The sequence below is a fragment of the Gymnodraco acuticeps genome, unplaced genomic scaffold (genome assembly GCF_902827175.1).
Source record: "Gymnodraco acuticeps unplaced genomic scaffold, fGymAcu1.1, whole genome shotgun sequence".
In the NCBI taxonomy this organism is placed as follows: Eukaryota; Metazoa; Chordata; class Actinopteri; order Perciformes; family Bathydraconidae; genus Gymnodraco; species Gymnodraco acuticeps.
The window spans coordinates 198,491-222,507 of NW_022990916.1; the positions used below are offsets into that span (position 1 = coordinate 198,491).

General features: G+C 40.4%; 1 protein-coding gene across 1 annotated transcript in view; it reads right to left on the reverse strand.

Moving 5' to 3' along the window:
• The window catches only part of LOC117558005 (NT-3 growth factor receptor-like), a gene marked incomplete at its 5' end in the record, with an annotated part of 43,755 nt that extends 20,669 nt beyond the window's left edge, over positions 1-23,086 (reverse strand). The window contains one exon of the mRNA XM_034233964.1: positions 23,018-23,086. Within this exon, the coding sequence (XP_034089855.1) occupies positions 23,018-23,086 (69 nt within the window). The remainder of the gene's footprint in view (positions 1-23,017) is intronic.
• Positions 23,087-24,017: the final 931 nt, after the last annotated feature.

Consider the following 24,017-nt stretch of genomic DNA (forward strand, 5'->3'; position numbering starts at 1 on the left):
TAGTTCCTTTATAGCCCAACATTAGCCACCTTTAGCTTAGCAGTGGTGACGTGAAGTCATGTGACCGTGCTGTAGTTCCTTTATATCCCAACATTAGCCGCCTTTAGCTTAGCGGTGGTGACGTGAAGTCATGTGACCGTGCTGTAGTTTCTTTAAAGCCCAACATTAGCCGCCTTTAGCTTAGCGGTGGTGACGTGAAGTCATGTGACCGTGCTATAGTTCCTTTATAGCCCAACATTAGCCACCTTTAGCTTAGCGGTGGTGACGTGAAGTCATGTGACCGTGCTGTAGTTCCTTTATAACCAAACATTAGCCGCCTTTAGCTTAGCGGTGGTGACGTGAAGTCATGTGACCGTGCTGTAGTTCCTTTATAGCCCAACATTAGCTTTTTACTTCAAAAATCATAAAGTGGTGTTAATGTGTGGAGATCATCCTGCTGAACAAAACGTGTAATCAGTATCATAAACGTTTGTTAGACATGGAATTTGTCACAAAATTCCAAAATCCAATGGAAAAATCCCATTAGCTTTTTGTCGTGTGAGCCCTTGTGATGCTAACCTCCAGGTTGTACTACTAAAATATGTCATCAGTGCACCTCTCTATTGCAAAACTTTTTTTTTTAAAAGGGGGGTTGTGCATGCAGCGGTATAAGGTCACGATGAAGAGAGAGATGGTCTGAAGTGTCTCTAAACAAAAAAGATAAAAGCTGTTGACAAAACTCTGAAAAGCTCTTTTGGGTATTTTGCATTTTTTAGATGGACCTCTCCTCCAACAGGTGACGCATCAACATTTATAATAAACAAACAACAAATACATATTTCTTCTCAGACCTCCAACAAATACTCAAAGAATTTGAAATGTTTTGGTGAAGTATTCTTATATCCATGTTATTATAGGGATACTGAACCCTGAGTTGCTCCCGATGGCCAACGGTGTGTAAGTGTGTGAGAGAGTTTGTCTGAGTGTATGTGTGTGTGCTTCCCTCGAGCAAGTGGTGCTGCTCTGCATGAATGAGGTGTGTGAATGGGTGAATGACTGGTAGTTTGTAGCTTGTGAGCTTTGAGGTGTCGAGAAGACCTGATAAAGATATATAAGAACAGCCATGACAGCTGGAAACGCTGTAGTACATATGCCGGGCCTGTAAGTGGCGCTGCTGCCGCCACAAAATACACCAAAAGCAGCGAAGAAGACGTGGTTGCCATGGTTGCCCTTCTGTTTATTCTCCGCGGTGGACGGCGTGTGCTCCTGCTGTAAATCTCTCCGGTAGTCCACCAGCAGATGAAAAACATCCACCTCTCAGGCGATTACACGGATCCGTTTGACCCCCCAGAGCGTTCCGTTTGCAAATCTATCCACCTTGGGACCCGTTATCGTTTGCGGGGTCCGTTTCCGCGTTTACGTGTCGGCCTCGTGTGAATGAACGGGCTATACGCGAGAGAAAAGTAGCTGATACAACCCGTTTTGTCCTTGTGTAAAGTGGTGCTGCTCTGCATGAATGAGGTGTGAATGGGTGAATGACTGGTAGTTTGTAAAGAGCTCTGAGGGGTCGAGAAGACCTGATAAAGAGATATATAAGAACAGCCATTTACCGTGTTATAATCAGGCTTCAAACAGGAAGTATACTCTTTATAACAAAAGGCTGAATTGAAAGGCATTAGCAAGGCAAAACAAATGTAAGCTTTCAGTGCGTCTTCTAAAATTACTTTAAAATACATTTAAAAACAGTCGTTAAAAAGCCAAGAGAATACAATTAAACCAGATAAAATAGAATAAAACTGGTATAAAACACAAGAATAAAAGTTACAGTGCAGTGAAAGAAGATTGAATCGAAAGCAGCGGCAAAAAGGAAAAAGGCTGATTTGGAAAAAGAGGAGGTTCTATAATAAATATAATCTATAATATAATTGCTAAACGCTGCATCTCCATGTTTAGTTCGGACTAAAAACAGACCTGGACGGTTCATAATGTAGACGCAAATCAGATGTTTTCTATTGTTCCACTGTTTGGGTGCAACTGTCTTACATGCTGTGTCGTCCATTCATTTGTGGTATTATTGGCACTGTTTATGGTATGGATTTAATTGTTTTTGGAATAATGCTGCTGATTAATAGTTTGATAGTGTTTTATAAATGGTTTATCTTCACAGCCTATTGTAAATGTTCTACTTTTTAATGCTGCTTTAATTCTATTTTGAGATGTTTCAATTCTTGCTTATTTCTACTCTTTGATTTCTACTTATGTGCTACGCCTTGTTTTGTTGTTTTTTATGCTGCTGCAATGCAAACTTTTCCCAAATTGGGATCAATAAAGTACCTCTTATCTTTATCTTATCTGATTAAGAGGAGAAATTAAATACAATCTAGTGTTTAAGAGACGACACAAACTTCGGTCTGCTGCTACACACTTCTCTATTAGCAACAGCAATAAAGGAAGCAATAACAATCTCAATCTGCATGCAAACCATCACCAAATCAGCAGCATTATTCCACAATAAATATCCCAAAAATAAAATATATAGTACTCCAACACTAACACAAATCAATTGACTGCTTACCCATAATACCCTGGCATGTATGACAGTCACACAGGATGCATGGCTTCATATGCATTCAGATAAACAGACCAGATGAAAAACAATGAACGCCATCTCTGCGGCATTTTAAATGTGAGAAGGTCGAAGGTCAAATCAGAGCCCGGGCCATCATTCTGCGGCTGTATTAGATTCAGAAAGGTGTCATTAGGCCTGTGTGCACACGTATCACTCTCAGTGCTGTGTGCAGAGGCAGAGTCACATTATTCCACATACTCCACCTCTGCGTTTTTGCATATGTCCAATTTAGAGGCTGTGATTGGCCAATTTTGCCAAGATGAATGCCTGTCCAAATGTCCTTGACAGAGGTCAGTAGGAGTTTGCAGAAAGCATGAATAATGAATGTGCTATGTCCACCGTGCTATATCAAGTAATGAGAATAGATTTGCGCAGGTGGATCTGGGTTATTATGTGCAGGTGTTCACTGGATCTGATACTGAGCCTTTCACTGTGGAGGTGTGAGATAATTGGATACACCAAATATATCCATTCTGTTCTTTATGTGTTGGTTTTTCCAGTGCATTATGAAGAGAAAACAATAACGAGATAACATCTAAAAGTGTACGACTTCCTTGTGTCTTCAATTGCAGCAATTTGTTGAAAACACTGATTCTTTATCGAGCAACAAAAACACTTTTTTGTTAGATCTGTGATGGAAAAAACATAACTGTAAATGGAAGAGATTAAAAAGACAACTAATACTTTCCAGGTATTATCTCAGGCAACATGTACTGTCGACAAGTCTAGCTACAACAGGGTATATGCTGGAATTCTGAAGTCAAATGTAAAACCTTTTAAGACCTCTTTTAAGACCCTTTCCGTACATTTTAAGACCTCATCACCACTTGGAGTTCTAACCGGTTACCTTGGCGACACACTTCACCTCACATTGACTATATACACTATTGATTGTCCTTCCTCCTTATCTTCCAACCATTTGGACGCAGACTTGCATTTCCCCATAACGATGTTGCTTAGCAACCGGCGTAAACGGACCTTCGTGCTATCAAGCAGTGAGCGTGCGATGTCCTGTTCAGATGACGTCAAGTCCAACGGGATGCCATAAATAAACTACACAGAATCACACTACACACCTACGCCATGATTACATTCAGGCACACTGTAGAATACAACCTCTTTGGACCATTTAGATACTTATTGAAAAAAAGCTACAAAATGTAATACCTTGGGAAATGCAGTTTAATACTTTTGAATAGCCTTAATACTTTTTAACACCCCGCGGACACCCTGTACAATAACTGTCTTTGTTATCTGATAAACAAACTGAATAACAGACGGAAAAAGAGAGAGTACATTTTATTTTCCAGGAAATGTTTTTCGGGAATCAATGACTCTGGTTATTAAACAGTAAATTCCACAACATGAAGGTCTGAATGCTTTCCAAGTCCAGTACGCACTATATCATAGTTGCAATAAAAACACTTGTGACTCTCTTAAACACCTTTTTCTTATTTAAAAAATATATTGAGTCGAAAAATATACTTTATTGATCCCAAAGTGGGAAATAGTTTTGTTACATAAGCATGTTCACAAGCCATTGCAAATGAGATGAAGATATTGTAAAAAAGAAACAGCTAATATGTACATATGTACAGTAGAAGGATATATATATCTAGAGTTTCACTATAGGTATATATATACAGTGCAACAGAACAACCTACTACTAAAAAAGTATAAACATAGCCCCTAGTTTACCAGTTTGAATACCGAGTTAAACAAATATCTCCTTTAAATTGCAGGTAGAAACGAAACACCCCACAGTGCACCACTCCTAATGTGGGCTATAAAAGCTGGCAGTATTGACTGCAGCACAGAGGAGCTCTCATCACAGACAGGTGGTTTCCTCCATGTCGATGCGTTAGAGGACTAAACGCTGAGCAAGTTCAACCACAAGGGATCAAAGCTCAGCAGAGCAGGGCGCAGGCGGTCCCTTCATACTGTAATTATGTTAATTGTTAATAAGAACCACCACCTCCATATATGACACTATTCCTCTGGGCAGAGCTGTGCAGGGCCGACATGCAGCTGCAAACAGGCAGAAAGGGGGTCCATTTAAATGAGAAGGTTTCAAACACCAGCCAATAATGTACAGCTGTGTTTAAGTTCGCCGTAAAATCTTTCAAATTTCAATCTCTCCCGTCATAATATGTAGGGGAAATGATTCCACTTAAGCATAACGTGAAGTGTATAAAAGATAAGTTAGAATAGTTCAATTGTTATGATCCATACAGGCCTACGTGCATTTTATTATTAGAAACTGTATGTATTTGTCCCCTTTTATTTTGTAAATCATTATTTATTTATTTTAACATAAGTCAAAGTCAGCTTTATTGTCAAAATGTCTACATGTGTTATACATACAGAAATCTCAAGATACCGTTTCCCGCAGTCCCACAGTGTGACATATATACATACAACAAAAAAGGGCCTAGAAAAATGGGTTATACAACTAAGTAATATAATTAATAAGTGCTGGTTAATAATATACATACATTGACATTAATGCAAGAGGCCTACAATGAGGGTGTTTAGAGCCGTGCGTACTTTTTTGACGAGAATATGTTGGCCTAAAGCTGGGGGAAGTTATTTTTGTTAAGAGTTAAAACATAGGGCGGTGGTGGCGAAGTCCATAGGGACTTGGCTTGGCAACTGGAAGGTCACCAGTTCAAGTCCCAGAAAGACCAAGTGCTACCGAGGTGTCCCTGAGCAAGGCACCGTTCCCTACACTGCTCCCTGGGCGCCGTTCATAATGGCAGCACACTGCTCCTAACACTAGGATGGGTCAAATGCAGAGAAACCGTTTCGTTACATAGCACCTGTACTACGTAATGACAATAAGTTACATCTTCTTCTTCAATAGGCTTTTTAAATGTTCCGGTCAAATAATATTTTACCGGAATTTCTCCCATTTGACCGGGACACATTTTTGTATCTTAACGCTGTTGTACAGTAACATCGTTGTGATGCCACCACTCCACGATCTATACAAGACGAATAAAAGACATGAAACTGACAGCTGGAAGTTGATAAATGTCTCGAGGAGAGCAGATTAGACTTGGAAAAGAACCAAAGCAAACAGCAGCGTGACCCCCGATACGGAGAGCTAACAGCGTGATGTTTCCATGGAGCTGGCTAACGATCCCCCCGCTCCTCAGAGAAGACGTAATGATCACCACCGGAGGCTGTTTTTCTGGGAAATATACACACAGGTGCTTTGGCTGAGGAGCCGTGGATCACAGGCAGCGATAAGCTATACCACATTGTTACTCAGCGCTTTGATCTCAGCTTGAATGCTCTCCTCATACTGTTGTCAGAAATTATGTGAGGTTTTTAAAATCCTGTGTGTTTAATAAATCGCTTTATTTACCACAGTGCTGCTGATCTTGGGTGCATTTCCTCGGATGCCTGCGTTTATTGTGATTCAGCTGAAATATGTTAGTGTTAGTTACTCTTAATATAATACAGTAAATGTAGATGGTGATGCATTCAACCCTTACTATAAGTACACCTGCCGACAGCGCCAATCTATTGTTTCCCCTTAAGCTTCATAATAAGTAAACTGCATGGATTTATATTTGTTTTACAAGGAAACTGGAAACTAGGGACGAGTTGATTCAAAATGAAAACAACAAAAACCCACACTTCTCAGATATTCATGATCTCTTTCTACTTGGATTTGTACCAATGCCCAAAATGGACAAACAATGGTTGTGGGTTACAAGATGGTGCATGATATTTGAGTGAAGTCCCGATTTACTACATGAATATGACTGAATCAACCATGCTACTTCCAAGGTAATTGAATGGCTGCCTTGGAAATCTAGTTTAAGCATCAATGATATGTTGTATTTAGTCATTAAGTTCACATTTAACCTGTTAAGCCCTGAACCTTTGATGTGGTTTTAGTTTTTACAATAACAACTGGAAACCTAAGATGTCAGCAGGTGAAGTAATCAACGAATTTGCAGAGTTTACACGTTAGATTACGCTAGTTATCTTAAGCTAGTTATCTTAAGCTAGTTATCTTAAGCTAGTTATTTTAGGCTAGTTATTTTAGGCTAGTTATTTTAAGCTAGTTATCTTAGGCTAGTTATTTTAAGCTAGTTATATTAGGCTAGTTATCTTAAGCTAGTTATCTTAAGCTAGTTATCTTAGGCTAGTTATTTTAAACTAGTTATCTTAGGCTAGTTATTTTAGGCTAGTTATTTTAAGCTAGTTATCTTAGGCTAGTTATTTTAAGCTAGTTATCTTAAGCTAGTTATCTTAAGCTAGTTATCTTAATCTAGTTATGTTAAGCTAGTTATCTTAGGCTAGTTATTTTAGGCTAGTTATTTTAAGCTAGTTATCTTAGGCTAGTTATTTTAAGCTAGTTATGTTAAGCTAGTTATCTTAAGCTAGTTATCTTAATCTAGTTATTTTAAGCAAGTTATCTTAGGCTAGTTATTTTAGGCTAGTTATTTTAAGCGAGTTATCTTAGGCTAGTTATTTTAAGCTAGTTATCTTAAGCTAGTTTTCTTAAGCTAGTTATTTTAAGCTAGTTATCTTAAACTAGTTATATTAAGCTAGTTATCTTAGGCTAGTTATTTTAGGCTAGTTAGCTTACGCTAGTTAGCTATCCTTTAAGCAGCATATTATGTATTAAGCCAGCACATTTAATGAGCCTCTTGTATATTTTTCATTTAAAATTGACAACTATAAACATAAAGTCAGTAGGAGGTAAAGTTATGAGTTTAAACAGCTTGAACCAGCTGGCGAGCAAGTGACAAAAAAGAAGGTTGACTGGAAATTAAAACCAATTTGTTTTGCTTATGTTGGAAATGTAAAATGCATCTGCAGCCGTCATCATTGTAAAGTGTATGCAGTAGGCTAAGTGCTGCAAAAGAGAAGAGACCACAGTAAGTCATGTGTTTTTCATGGTATTTGCATTGTGTTGCTGTTTTAAAAAAAAATCATATCACTCTATTGTTTGCCTCCATGTTTGATGAAAAGGAACTCATTGCGGTTGTTTTTCTGAGCAACACTTCCCATAGATCACTTGTCACTCAAACATTGTTGCCTGTAGTCATTATTATAATAGAGGGGGAAATATATAATAGCTGTCATGCCATCAGATTGGCTTCTCGAGTCTTCACGCGGGTGATTGACAGTTGGACATCTATTCATAGGCTGAATAACCAGATGTTCCCATGTACGGGTGTCATCTTTTACTGCACGGTTGCTACATCACAGTTGCTCTTCATCTGTCAGAAATGTCAATGTATTTTAGCGTACAGCAGGGGGTTCGAGAGATTAGAGTTTAGAAAAATAATAAATCAATCAGGGGGAATAAACGTGGAGAGGTGACTCAACCAATGTCAGATGTAATACTCTTCTCGTCAGCAAGAGCTTTTTCAACATAAGCGTTTTCCCCTGATCCTTGCTAAATGTGCTGCTTCTTACCACACCGTACTAAGTGTGCATCATTGCTTCACCACACTTGCACTGTTTGTCGCTGGACGTGCTCCATCATTCTCACGCTGAATCTTCTGCTTATGTCATGGATAAAAGCAGAATGCTGCAAATAAATAAATCACCGTTTAGTCCCATCAGTGCTTTTCTGTGAGCTTGCAGCCACTCGGCCAGTCAGCATCTCTGCAGGATGTCTTTTTTAAACCAGACTTTTTTTTTTTTACAGGCTTTATTTGTCTGAAGAGCCAGACCTGACTGTGGCTTATCGACACACCACCTGCACAGCAATCATGTGACGGAGAGGCGACACCCGGGTCAGGTCAGAGAGGCGCCAGGTGGGGAAAATGGACAAAGTGAGCCGGAGAAGATTCAGACCATTTTTCTTCACAGTCAAAGATTTCAGTCGGGACACTTTCAACTCTGTCTTACATGTGTGAGACGAAAGATGTATCTACAAAATGATATATATCTAGTACGGTTTTGTCATTACACTGCAGTAAGATACCACAGTATCCTATAAATGGCTTTAAATTATAAATTGGGTAGATAGTTTGCACATTCACTATAGGTAAAGAAAGTCAAATTTACATTTCTAGCCATAAATCGTATTCAAATGCATATTAATGCCGACATATCTTAAAATATAGCATTTTCCAATATTAAAACAAACATGTCTCGCGCGGAACAATCAGATTTTTCGGCAACATTGAAAAGTTGCCGTATGCTTGTAATGAGTGAACATTCAAACGTGTTGAAGGACATAGGGAAAAGCACAAGAATGAGGACGAATAATAATAATAAGATAAATAAGACCTAAAATATCTTCCAAACGTCTTTTTCGAGCAGACATCATCTAGAGCAGGGGTGGCCAACCTGCGGCTCTCGAGCCGCATGCGGCTCTTTGCCTAGTTTCATGCGGCTCTTCAGTTCATATTGAATTTTATATGTGTGAGTTTGGGGGAGAGACACTGACTCCTGACTAGTGGTGCACGGTGTACCGATACTTGAAAGGTATACCGCGATACCCTGCCGTTAAAAACGTTACGATTCCTCCGTTTAAGAATGACGGCGGAAAGTACTCCGGTGAGAAAGCGCCGTTTAAATAAGAGCTGTGTGTGTTCAGCGCTTTGCTTCCACTCCCTGCTCTGCAGCCGTGCCTACAGTCCCGCCCCTCTCAAGCACGCTCTAAGTCCCTCCCCTCTCTCGTGCACGCGCTAGCTGCCAGAGCATGTGAGAAAACGAGAAGCATGGCTGCAAGTGGGAGTGCAACTGCCGCTGCGCCTCGGCTTGTTGACTAAAAAGACGCCAGAAGCTAAATGTGGAAGTATTTTAGCTATATCTCTGACAGTGAGGGCAAGCCTACGGACACCACGAGGCCTGTCTGTAAGAAATGTATTAATTTGATTTAATACGAATTCTTGTCATTTATTGTATTTATTGTTCTCATTGTTTAAAAGTGTGTGTTATGGTTATGGTTCTGGTGTGAAATAAAGCACAATAATTACATTTAAGACTGTTTCCCTTTTTTTAAGAAAAGTATCGAAAAATAATCGGAATCGCAATTCTTGACTTAGTATCGAAACCAAAATGTTGGTATCGTGACAACACTACTCCTGACAGTTAAACCTGATATTTAGTAGGTCTGTTAAGTATTGAATGCTGATAATTCTGACGTAATTTGGCCGGTCAAAGTTGTTTGGGCTCGGATAAAATTGCTCCGTTACTTTCGTTCCGTGTTACTTTCGTTCCGTGTTACTTTCGTCCCGTGTTACTTTCGTCCCGGCTCTCCCTACGTGTGTATGTGTGGTGTCAGTATGAGAGGATGACAGCGCGTCTAATTTTGATGTGGCCCAAGAGCCAATCACAATAATACCTGCGATGCAGTGAACCAATCACTTTTTGAGTGGGGGAAAACCTGTGATTAAACATTACTATCCAGTGATTCCCCTACCATTGTCTTGGAAGGGCGCTGCACCCCGCCAACGGAGCCCCGCGCCCCCCCCTGAAATTCAAGGTGTTTAAAAAATATATATAATTTTTTTTTAAATATATCGCACCAAATTGCAAATAATCTATAACTACTGTCACTTTTCACATTGAACATGGGCTCTTTTATTAAATAAACTAAACGCTTTCATTTGAAGTTGTGAGTTTAGTGTTTTTGACCCTAAGAAACTCTGATGCATTAATCAATAATCCACAGCTCCTCTCTCTGCTCCAGAGGATTTAAAAAATATATATCCCAATGCCACAAAAATGTACCAGTGACGTGGTTGAAATCTTGTCTCCTGAAAACAAAAAACTGAAACAAGCGGTATCAGTGACTGTGTGTTTGATGTGGCTCTTTGCAGTAACATAGAAAAAATGTGGCTCTTAACCTCTGACTGGTTGGCCACCCCTGATCTAGAGCCTTTAGAGCCTTTGCTTGCCATGTGTTTTCATTTGTACTTGTAACAGCTTCACATAAAACTGTTAAAATAAGCAACGGTTGCTTAATTTCCCCTAAATACTTTTATTCCACTCAGTATCCAAAACCGTAGGTAAAAGATAATTTATAGATACAACGCTTAACTTATGTTCCAGTGGTTGAACATGCGTTGTCTTCTTTTAAGCTGTTAACTGTACATGCAATTGATTAATTAAAGTACAAAACACTAGGTTGGTATTTATCTATGTATTGTATTGCTGGGGAAATGCATGTGTTCTCTCTGTGGCCTTAAATGAGTTACGTACAAATTAGTGTCGTATATGTTTGTGTTGTGATTGTAGCAGTCTTGTCTGTGGTTGCATTGAATTAGTTTTGTTTTCTTGTCACTGTCTTGCTCTTTGAACTATATTATTACCCCCTTTCAACATATATGACTCATCTTAAGCGGTTTATTCCAAATTAACACATGTCAGTTAAATACCATGCAGTCAGGGTCCAGGCTGCTGCCCACAACCCAGCCTCTGCTCGTGCATTTTGAATAGTCGGTGTGAATGTCATGTCATCTGTTGGATTGTGTTTGTTGTTCTCGCGTCCAGGAGAGAAGTTAAAATAAAGACACCAATGGAGTCTCTGAAAAGGGTCAAATTGGTAACTTTAATTAAGTAGCATGGTAATGAAACAAACAGAAGGTAGTGGGACAAAACCAGGGTCGGCGTCATGGGGGGTCATTCGCGGGCCATGCCCCCCCAAATGAGTCATTGTGCCCCCCCCAACGCAGGGTGGGCAAGCCTTATTGCCGCTTTGCCGTTTTTTTTTTTAATCATATAAGTTAAAACGTTTCCACCAAAAGTTTTTTGTGTGAAATACATCAGAAATAAAGAATACACATTTGTATTCTTTATTTATTCTTTATATGAAACACAGCCTGAGGTGTGCTCACTGCTGCTCTCTGATTGGTGTGTTGCTTGATCAATGACCCCGACTTTTGTTTTGTTATCATTACGTGGCTGTGTGTTTAGATGAAAGCCCAGTGGCGATCTGTCCATCTGTTACACTGATTATACAGTAAAGCCATCGAAAATAATATGATATACAGTACAGTACAAGTACATGGGTCTCTGTGTTTCATTCAAGCTCGGCTCTCTGTGTGTGGCACGAGCGCATTGTGTCAGTGCGCGAGCGGTAACGTGGAATATTGTTGTTAGCATCTGGTTAGCTAGCTATGCTAACGGATATAAAGAGCTGTTTCTACACCAAGGTGGAGGAGAGTCCTCTCCTGTCAGACTGAGAGGATCTTATAACGTCAGCTCAGTGAGGTAAGGACTCTCTCAGTGTTTAGATAGTTAACTTTAGTGTAAGTTATCTCAGTGGGTCTCAAACGGTTTGGTGACCATTTATGTAAACAAGTATTTGCGAGGAATAGGCTACCTTTATATGATCATTATAGTTAGCCTATTAAAGAATAAGAGAATAAATGAAAAACGGGTATGAAATACTATAGGACAATAACACAAGAATACCATTTAAAAGGGGAATGATTAGTAAAATATCCATAAAGAAAAAGTAAATCTGTTTACAGTTCTGTTTCATATGGATGTTGAGAGATGTATCCATAGATCTCTTCATTTTGCTCTCAAAGTGCACCAGATTGATGCTTTTAACTTCAATATTTTAAAAATAATCTTCCCGGGGGAGCATGCCCCCAGACCCTCCTAGAGGACGTTAGGTCCACCCCCCACCTAAAACATGTTCACATGGATAGGATACTAAATACATTTGCACACTTTTCATATGGTGGCCTATGTCCATATGTTTCTGTTTTGGTGATCGTGCCACAACCGTGCATGCACAGGTCATAGGCGCGCTATAAAATAGCACTACACCCCTGCAATGTGTGTGAGAGACAATAGCTTTACAGCATGTTTTTTTAAATTGAAGTTGCGTTGGTGTTTGTGTGTTGGTTGTTGACGGCAGATTGATTGATTGATTGATTGATTGAAAAGTGTATTAACAGCTTGTATATTGGGTACAGTACAGTACAGCTCAAAACATACAATTGTTAAGGGGATGCAGACCAGAGAAAGACTTTCGTCTTGTTTACATCAGGGTCCCCCATTTCCAATTCATCATGTCATTTCAGACATATAAGACATATTTGACATACAGATGGCTTATTTACAATTTACATACAGGTGGTTTTTTACATACAGATTGCTTGTTTACAAATTTCATTTTAGATTTCGTTCTAATACATCCTAACCGGACATTTAAGACATACCAAGTCTACAGATATACAGTTAGTAACAGAGTATAAAATGCGAGTATATACATAGATGGGGGGGGGGGGGAAGCTGTCCATTGAACGACAGGTAGAGATTTGTACCATTACCGGGGCCAGTTTTGCAATGCTCTCCCCCGAAGGTGCTCTTTAAGAGAGGTTTTGAAGGTAAGTATAGTTTTACTTTCCTTTACAGTTGTGGGAAGAGCGTTCCACCTTGATGTGGCATAATTGCGAAACGTGTATTCCCCCTTTTTTGTGCCAAATCTGGGTTTCACATGATTTGTGGAGCTCCCTCTGGTGTTATGATCATGGTATTCCTTGACCTTTGGGAATAATTTTGACATGTACATGGGTACCATAGAGGTGTAGTGGATCTTGTAGACCAGGCCCATTGCAAGTAGCTGTACTCTGTCGTCTACTCTAAGCCATCCTAGGTTGTCAAAGTGGGCAGAGGTGAGGTGGGTTCTAGATGAAAGGTCAAGCAGTAGTCTGACCAGTTTATTTTGCGATGTTTGAAGTTTTATTTTTAGCGCCTTGGAGGTGCTATGGTACCATGACGTGCAAGCATAGTCATAGTACCCTTGAATGAGTGCTCCTGACAGAGTTTTCAGGGTGTTTTTGTTTACCAGAGAGGACATCCGGTATAGGAATCAAGTTCTTTGATTGACTTTTTTTATTACATTGGATGCCATTTTGTCACAGGAGAGGTTTGCCTCAAGAATAGATCCTAGGTATGTAATTTCCTTCTTACTTGTGACAATAATGTCGCCCACTGCAACTGAGAAGTCGTCGGATTTGCTGAGATTATGTTTCGAACCGAAGAGAATGGACTCTGTTTTACCCAGGTGTAATGATAATTTATTATCGGCGAGCCAGGTGCAGATTCTGCCGAGCTCGGAGCTGAGGGTTTTTTCAACCTGCAACCTGCTCCTGTCAGAGACCAGCAGGGCTGAGTCGTCCGCGAACAGGAACAAGTTGCAGTCACATGCTGATGACATGTCATTTACATAAATTAGGAACAGTAACGGACCTAATATGCTTCCTTGTGGAACACCACAGCTCACTGGGAGGGGGGGGACAGAGTACCGTTTACCTCCACCATCTGTTCTCTCCCCTCCAGGTAGGATTGCATCCAGCTCACCGATAGTTTATCAAAACCAATTGCTTTTAGCTTGTCAATCAGAATGGGGTGATTGACAGTGTCGAAAGTGTGTGCCCCCCCTTGGTAAATGATTGCCCCCCCATTTGATTTGTTCTAGAGCCGACCCTGGACAAAACAGCTGTGGTCCCGGTGCTGCAGCGATGGGGTGAAGAAGAGCGAACGAGCCAGGAACCCCCCGTCTATGGGCCCTTCTCACTTCTCTTATTTTTCATTTCCTCGCTCCTCGGTCTCGGTCTCACCGGAAGTTGATTTGTCTGCGCCATCTTGAGTAGCGTCCCAATAATGGGCTTATTTTTGCCGGAGGACCGAGCAGCGAGGAGCGAGGAGCGATAATGGAGGAGCTATAACCGAGGAACCACCAGACCATCCTTCGATGAAATCCTCAGACACTCGCCCCGCCCCCTTACTGTGTATCGCTCACTGATTGGACGATGCAGTGCATGCACTGATCTGATGCTTCTTGACATGAGAGCAGTACCCCAGCGGAGTGAAGAAAATACATGAACCTCACGGGAGTCACTCCTCAGTTTATACTGTGTTTTGTTTCAATTCCTGTTTCATTTAGTTACAAATATGTGATATATCTGAACAACAAAGTGGTCAAAAATCATTTTATTCATTTTTTGGAAACATTTTCAAGATCGCTTTTTTCGTTTTACATTTTCATTTATTGTCATTTCCATTCAGTCAGTCATTAAGTGCTATTAAAATGTTAATGTGCTACATATCCACACAAACACACAAAGTGTGCAATCCAATGAATGTTAATCTAACTGGGTTTTGATAGATAACATATCTCTTTTTCTTCTCTCAATTATTTTATTTCTTTTGTGCACTCTAATCAATATTAATCCAACTAATGTTCGTTTATACATTTTAAGAATGGCGTTTATCTTTTTTGAGAATTAGTTCTTATTTTATTTTATTTATTGGGGTCTACAACAGATGATACAAATGTTTGTGTCAGTAAATGTGTGCTAACAGAGGCGGGGGGGTGTGTGGAAATAACAGGGACAGAGCTGCTGTCAGACGATCAGCTGTGCAACGTCATCACAAACGGACATCGCTTCACGTGACGCTCCGGAGGAAAGGACGTCCCATCTTAAAACTCATTTCCCTGCTTCTCGTGGTTTCCTTGCATCCCTCCATGCTTCCCTGGTGGGAGGGACTAGTCGCAGGGAAACGACACAAGTGAGGGACGCAAGGAATCCATTTAACCGAAGTGAGAAGGGCCCTATATCTGAATAAATGGCTCCTCCTTTCAATGCCGGCTGTTGACGTAAAAAGGGAGCCTCCCTCCCTGTGTTCTTCTGTGTGAGGATTTAGACGTTGCATCACTCCACACGCGTTTTCTCCTCATACACTCTGTCATGACTTTTTATTTAATGCATTTTAACGGCTGTAATCGATGTTAACGTACAACCGGAAGTGGTCATTGTTGTCAACGGCAACGCCTTTCAATACAGCTTTTCAAAGTAAAGTTTAACCGGAACTGTTTTCAGAAGAAAACTGTTTTAAATGTACTGTGTGTTTAAGCTAAATTACGTCATTCAATATTGATTTTAATTCCTTACACATCTCAGTAAAGAGTCTGCCCTCAGTGCAATTGGACCCTGATAAAAGGTTAAAAGTCAGTAATCCACCTGTCATGCAGCTCTTTGGATGAAATTAAATGTGTAATTCATCCTAATCCACTGGCAGTCATATCAGGAGATTACAGGTTTGATCTGGTTATAGTTTATCCATATTCAAAGAAGGAATTCATTATGCTCTGAGATGTTTGACTTTGCGTCGGCCCCTGCTCTGGATTAAAGTGGCGCTAACAGAACACAGAGGCGGGGGATGCACATTGCCTCAGGCTTCAGTCAATCAGGAGGAAATATCTTCCTCTCTGTGTCGACCAAACAGAATGAGCTTCCTTGAAGATGTTGGTGTCTAACTTTCGCTTCAAATAATCTCCAATAATATCACAGCGGCGGTTTTAGAATCGAGTTGCTGCTCCAAGCTTCTGATTGGCTGAGCATTACACTGCAGTGGCTCTGGTCCTTTGGCTAAAGGGCACGCGAACAAAGAGGCAGATCCGATTATCTGAGTCTCATCCAGAGGCAACACACAGCACATGGCCATTGTACGGCTCCAATGTGATGCTGGGGCCTTTTCACAGGAGCCACAAAAGACTCTGGATTGTTGAGATTTCTCCGATAGCATTGTCACTGATATTAAGATATAGCAGGGGGTGTGAAATATCTGCAAAACAAGGCAACTGTTTGGGATTTACACTTCACGGGGCATGATAAGGAGAGCCTGATAAGATAAAAACAGATTTAATTTACACCGACTGATAGGAAGGACTTGTTTCTCCTAACTGCGTCCTCATCACACAGGTCGACTTTTGTTTCAAAGCTGGATTTTAAATGTGGATTCAGGTATAAAAAGGTACAAAGTGAGTGGGCACTGTTTGACAGAGAAGTCCTGCCTTCGTGATAAAATAGCTGATTAAATGATTATCTAATCGGGTAAACACTCTTTTGTTATTGAGTAAAACATGTTTTATTGCGTGTGAAGTCGCACTTAAAAGCAGGAAATGTAGCGTTTAATTACAAACTCACTCTAATCACAATGCTTTGATGAAACTACATGATGTTTAATGCTGATTTCACTACTTTTTATCAGCAGCTTTGAGGTGAACAAATTATCTTTTAATTGATATGTCCCACCGAGTGCACTTCGTATACTTCATTAATTTCATTTCATTTGTGATCATTTTGATCACGAAAGTCATTTAGGCAATTTGGGAGCAGCAGTGCAATAAAAACAATGAAATATACAATGAGTTAATCCACACAAACATTGTCAATGTAATGCTTCTGATGGGATTTAGCAGCCTTTTGAAAACACCTTCTTCATGTCCTATTAATTTCAGGTCACTGTCACCGTGTTGCAGCTTTGAAATTGGTCCTATTTCTTCGTTAAAAAACACGAAACACAATTAGAATAACAGCGCCCAGAGTGAGTGAGATAACACGGGGCAGCGACAGCGTCATGGCAAAGGGCCATGCTCTCCTTTCGTCACATAAAACGGAAATTATTTCAGCTGGTTTCACCTCTATTTGCATACTATCAATGTGGTTCAGCGGCGTGGGTTGGCACTTATCATTGATACTGCATTGTGTATTATTCTAATAATTAAAGGCAATAGCCGCCCGGCGTGCCCGCTTCATTTGGCGCGATTGAATGATTGGCACTTCCCAGGGTAATGTGGTCGGGTTGTGCACAGAGTAATGATGTCAGGGCGACGTCCGTGATAGAGTGACTCATTTCCTATTAGCGAGGCCTGATTCCACACGGCTTGCTTCTCGCACGACGCCTCGGCCCACGTCTGTGCCGCCACGCCACTCCGACTGACACCTCTTAACCAAACATACCGAATGGAATAGACATAAAGCCTCACTCCTCATCAGCATTCACGGAGAAGCGTCACCCCGGCCCTGCTCTCCATGTAGAACAACAAAGGCACCATTTGTTGCGCTTTTAAAATGGTTGCTCGAGAAGAAATGCGATTGCACATCAGAGCTGTGAGCAGTGGCGGTGATTCGGTTAAGGAAGGAAACGGTGCTACTTATTTGTGTCTGTTGCACAAGATGTAGTCTTTCTAGGAATGTAAGGTCATTGAACTTGTAACTATAATACTGCAACGCTGTTCAGTGACTCAGATTTTCTAGTTAAAAGTATGAAAAGCTTTAAATATAATGTTTGCATTGGTGAAAACATAACTGTCAAATATGACCTTATCCCTAACCCCAATTAAAAAGTGTAGAAAGTAGAAAATACCCCATCTTTACCAGTTATAGCATCAATATGCCAAGTACACCTTGAATCAATAATCCAATAATAAAAAGCCATATTAAGTTGTTGTTTATTCAAAGTTAAATACACAAAAATAATTGGCTTCATGGGGGATTACATTGATCGACAGTAAATAAACAACCCAGCATCTGAGTCTGTTTCAAATGATGCTAAAGCTTGATTGGTGCAAGCCAGGAAAATCACCTGTTAACCATCTTGACCTCTCCCACTATAAACCAACGAGTAAAGCACAGGGGGAAAGTAAAGGCTGGAATGTTTAAAGGTCCCCTATTATACTGTTTCTCATCAATATATCACAGGTCTCAGATATATACAGAGCCTGTCTCTGATTGGCTGAGACACCAAACAGATCTTTGCAGCATTACCCATAATCCCCTCTGTTTCAGCCCTGTTTCCAAAGTGCTGATTCTCTGTCTGTTACTTTAGATGAAAATAAGGAGCCCCTCCCCACGCCCCTCTGAGAGACATTTGGTTACAAAGAACTCAATGGTGCTCTAGGAGGAGATTCAGGTGATAAGGTGGGGGGGGGGGGGGGGGGGGGGGGTGGTTACCTTGGTTGGTGATTGGCTAATGGTTACACAAGACAACACATCGTTATGACATCATAAAGTGGCCAAAATCTGATCAGCTCATTTTCAGACAGGTTTTTATAGAAATGGATCAAAAAGAGAGAGAATCTTTGTTCCTGAAACTTTCAGAGTCTCTTTCCACAGAGGGGACACATGTTGATGTAGAAGAGACATGAAGAAGAGGGGACACATGTTGATGTAGAAGAGACATGAAGAAGAGGGGACACATGTTGATGTAGAAGAGACATGAAGAAGAGGGGACACATGTTGATGTGGAAGAGACATGAAGAAGAGGGGACACATGTTGATGTAGAAGAGACATGAAGAAGAGGGGACACATGTTGATGTAGAAGAGACATGAAGAAGAGGGGACACATGTTGATGTAGAAGAGACATGAAGAAGAGGGGACACATGTTGATGTAGAAGAGACATGAAGAAGAGGGGACACATGTTGATGTAGAAGAGACATGAAGAAGAGGGGACACATGTTGATGAAGAATAGACATGAAGAAGAGGGGACACATGTTGATGTAGAAGAGACATGAAGAAGAGGGGACACATGTTGATGTAGAAGAGACATGGAGAAGAGGGGACACATGTTGATGTAGAAGAGACATGAAGAAGAGGGGACACATGTTGATGTAGAAGAGACATGAAGAAGAGGGGACACATGTTGATGTAGAAGAGACATGAAGAAGAGGGGACACATGTTGATGTAGAAGAGACATGAAGAAGAGGGGACACATGTTGATGTAGAAGAGACATGAAGAAGAGGGGACACATGTTGATGTAGAAGAGACATGAAGAAGAGGGGACACATGTTGATGTAGAAGAGACATGAAGAAGAGGGGACACATGTTGATGTAGAAGAGACATGAAGAAGAGGGGACACATGTTGATGTAGAAGAGACGTGAAGAAGTGGATTTTGCATAATAGGTCCCCTTTAATGCCGAATAAGTGTGTCGGCTTCGGCAGAAAGAAGTGTGTTCATGAGGGCATATAATAGGTATCAGAGTGGATTAGGGTTCGAACAAAGTAGCTCAGTTGTGTCACAATAATGGCCAAAGTGAAGGAACCTTGAGTTATCAGATATGAGCCCGACTAGCGACCCCTAACCCTAACCCTAACCCCTGTCACTCAAAACAACTGTACACGACTTTAAGAGTAAATACAATTGAAAAGTATGTTTGAACTGTAAGGGGATATTAGGTAAAGTACATATTCTTATCGAGCAGCGCATACCTGGAAGACTATACCCACAGATCTGAGGAACTCTTTCTCTGTAAAACATTATTACAGGCGGACAGCCAAACGTTATGTCGGCATAAACTGTAGCCGAGGTTATATCATTACTTTCCAATGTCTTTAAGCTTTTATATATGCTTGTTTGTCCATTTGTATCTGTTGTGTGTGAATGGGTTTGTATTCATGTGCTTTTAAATCTGCACATGTGCTTCAAAACACGTTCGATGTGCTGTGATTGTCCTCATAAGATTGTTTCTGTGTTAAGGTGCTCTTGTTTATCTTCTTTCAATACTAATAATACAAATACATGTGGTTTATATAGCGCTTCTCCTGGTGCTCAAAGCGCTTAAATGCCAATTCAATGCCATCAACTTGCCAGGGACTGCAGATGAAAACTAGCCTCTATGGTTCAATCTGGCACACAAGCATGATGGACTACTGTGCTCATGTTCATTCAAAAGCATTGTGTCGCGAATCAATATTTACAAAGACATTGCAGCAGAAGAGAAGCTACAGGCCAAACTAACTTCTACAAAGAGAGTTGGACAGCTGGTAGGACGAAGTACAGAACTTCCTCCATCCAGTGAAGAATGGAATTCACAACCCAATAACAGGCACAATGAGGGAGACCCATCTGCCTCTGATGAGAGCTCAGAGTGAGATGACACTTGTGAAGAAGCAGTATGAGGTCTCGCTTCCTACACAGGACGGGTGAGAACGAGCGTTCAGTGATATCAGATCAAATAAGAAGTACTTTATTGATCCTACGTTGGGAAATGTTTGCGTTGCAGCAGCATAAAAAGACATGGCATTGTACAATACAAATGTAAAGACTAGAAAGTAGAAAATATACATGTTGAATTTACAAATGAACAATAACAAGATATAAAGAAAGTTATTTTATTTACATAAGTATGTGAGAAATGGAATATTACATATTAAGCTGAATATATACATGTAAAATGTACAGTGTGATTTAAGTCCATATAAGAGAAGATGAGGAAAGAAGTACTTTATTGATCATAATTTGGGACATTTTAGGGATAAAAAGACAAGGCATTGTACATTAGAGAAATTAAAGGCTAAAAATGATCAATCCAAAATGTAAACATCTCAAATTGAAATAAAATAGCATTAAAAATGTAAAAACATGTACTTATCGCCGGGTCGCGGGATTGCTAATTTGTAAATTCAACATGTATATTTTCTACTTTCTTGTTTATTTCTATATGTCTTTTAATTTGTATTGTACAATGCCTTGTCTTTTTATGCTGCTGCAACACAAACTGGGATCAATGAAGTACTATATTATCTTATCTTAAGTTCTACTCAGCGTAAAGCCGAATGTCAAAAATGCAAAAGTACAGTGTCAGTGAGCGCAGGGCTTTCCCTTCCTGCAGAGTGCCGCCTCTCAGAGGACCTGCCCTGCTTCTACCTCAAATAGCACAACAAGGACGCCTGCTAGAAATAGTGTAGCATCACATCCCGCTGTACCTCAGCGTTTTAACCCTTTGATACACAACGTGGATCAAAAGTGACCCGAGTGAGTCAATATATTTGCAACAAATGACTTTAAAGGTCGCCTATTATGCAAAATCCTCTTCTTCATGTCTCTTCTACATCAACATGTGTCCCCTCTTCTTCATGTCTCTTCTACATCAACATGTGTCCCCTCTTCTTCATGTCTCTTCTACATCAACATGTGTCCCCTCTTCTCCATGTCTCTTCTACATCAACATGTGTCCCCTCTTCTTCATGTCTCTTCTACATCAACATGTGTCCCCTCTTCTTCATGTCTCTACTACATCAACATGTGTCCCCTCTTCTTCATGTCTCTTCTTCATCAACATGTGTCCCCTCTTCTTCATGTCTCTTCTACATCAACATGTGTCCCCTCTTCTTCATGTCTCTTCTACATCAACATGTGTCCCCTCTTCTTCATGTCTCTACATCACCATGTGTCCCCTCTTCTTCATGTCTCTTCTTCATCAACATGTGTCCCCTCTTCTTCATGTCTCTTCTACATCAACATGTGTCCCCTCTTCTTCATGTCTCTTCTACATCAACATGTGTCCCCTCTTCTTCATGTCTCTACATCACCATGTGTCCCCTCTTCTTCATGTCTCTTCTTCATCAACATGTGTCCCCTCTTCTTCATGTCTCTTCTACATCAACATGTGTCCCCTCTTCTTCATGTCTCTTCTACATCAACATGTGTCCCTCTTCTTCATGTCTCTTCTACATCAACATGTGTCCCCTCTTCTTCATGTCTCTTCTACATCAACATGTGTCCCCTCTTCTTCATGTCTCTTCTACATCAACATGTGTCCCCTCTTCTTCATGTCTCTTCTACATCAACATGTGTCCCCTCTTCTTCATGTCTCTTCTATGTGTCCCCTCTTCTTCATGTCTCTTCTACATCAACATGTGTCCCCTCTTCTTCATGTCTCTTCTACATCAACATGTGTCCCCTCTGTGGAAAGAGACCCTGAAAGTTTCAGGAACAAAGATTCTCTCTCTTTTTGATCCATTTCTATAAAAACCTGTCTGAAAATGAGCTGATCAGATTTTGGCCACTTTATGATGTCATCACGATGTTTTGTCTTGTGTAGCCATTAGCCAATCAGCAACCAAGGTAACCCCCCCCCCCCACCTTATCACCTGAATCTCCTCCTAGAGCACCATTGAGTTCTTTGTAACCAAATCTCTCTCAGAGGGGCGTGGGGAGGGGCTCCTTATTTTCATCTAAAGTAACAGACAGAGAATCAGCACTTTGGAAACAGGGCTGAAACAGAGGGGATTATGGGTAATGCTGCAATGATCTGTTTGGTATTTCAGCCAATCAGAGACAGGCTCTGGATATATCTGAGACCTGTGATATGTTGATGTAACACAGTATAATAGGGAACCTTTGACATTTCAGAATTCCAGGTATTCCTCAATCACCTTGTTTTTGATCATCACAAATTCTTACTTTCATTTGTCCTTTCTTAATCTTTGAATAAAGGTAGCACATGATGGACGGTGCTGGCGGGCGTAATGATGTGTAAATGACCGGGCGAGGAGACATCGAAATGTTTTCCCTGGCGCTGAAGGAGCATTTCATAAACACAATCATTGCTTAAAATATTCATAACAAACAAGAACATGGGGTTAGCCTCCCTCCTCACAGCAGACCATTACGCCTGGCTTTGTGCGCCTTAATTAAGTCAACAAATGGCTTATAAGATCACAGTGCCACTACACCGCCTATAGGTTCAGTCTTTAACACGTGCCCAGACAAATTAGAGCACTTTGTTCAACAACAAAGAAAGGAATTGCAATGGCATGCAGCGAGCACAATTTGCATTGAGTGCAGGAAGCGATGATACATTGCTCTTATAAAACACAAACAAAAGACTTACAGCTCGGAGATTTGCAGGTGCTGGAAGAGCTGCCACGACAGAGTGCTGAGAGGATTCTTCGACAAGTCTCTGCAAAGGAAAGAAAAACAGAGAAAAGTTACATTGATTTATTTCATATTAATTATTTGATGTCCCTCGCTTGATGTCATGTCTCTTCTGTTTTGTACCATTTCCTCGTTTTTGATGTCCTTTGGATTCAGAGACCCAATTAGCTAATCTTTCTGAGGGTTATTTTGACGTTTTATCTCTCGCTTTTGAAGTTAAATTCATTCTCTAGTCTCTTTAGGTTTTCCTTGTCCCACTTCCAGTTCACTGCGTGCTTGTATCTACAGAAACTTGGTGCTAATGTATAAATCATATCGACTAAATTGCAGTTCAATAAAATAGCTAGAATACATAAAATAGTGGGATCTGGATATGCAGGCTTCGCAATTATGGCTGAAACTAAAGCAAAGTGTTATTGACAAAGAGGCGGAAACAGGCCTCTCTGTGCGGAGCTTCAGGGCTCAGACAACTCAATAAAAGAAAGTTGACCGCTCTCAAGTCAGATAATTCGATTGACTTAAGGAACCCCTCCGGCGCAGGAAGCCACTAAATTCAATAGCGAAAAGCCAGAAGATCTGTGAATCAGTTGAAATATGAGCATCAGAAGTCTGTTTATACACTTAAGAAATACAGCATCTCCAGGAGAGCTTTAACACAGACATAAACCATTACATCCAATTATCAGTCCATGATTTACTGTCAAATCATGAGACATGAAGGAATAATGGTTTTATCAGTTTCATTTTAAAACATTAAGTGCAGACACCCAGCTACTATCTGATATTTTATTTGAAGTAGGGATGGGAACGATTAATCAAATATTCGAATGTTCAAAATTATTGAGGTATTCGAATATGAGTTATGAATATTTGTATTGTAATTATTTTTTTTGGGTGGGGTGCCTAAGTTGATTACATATTATCAAATGGAATAATTCAATGTATACGACAGTGCC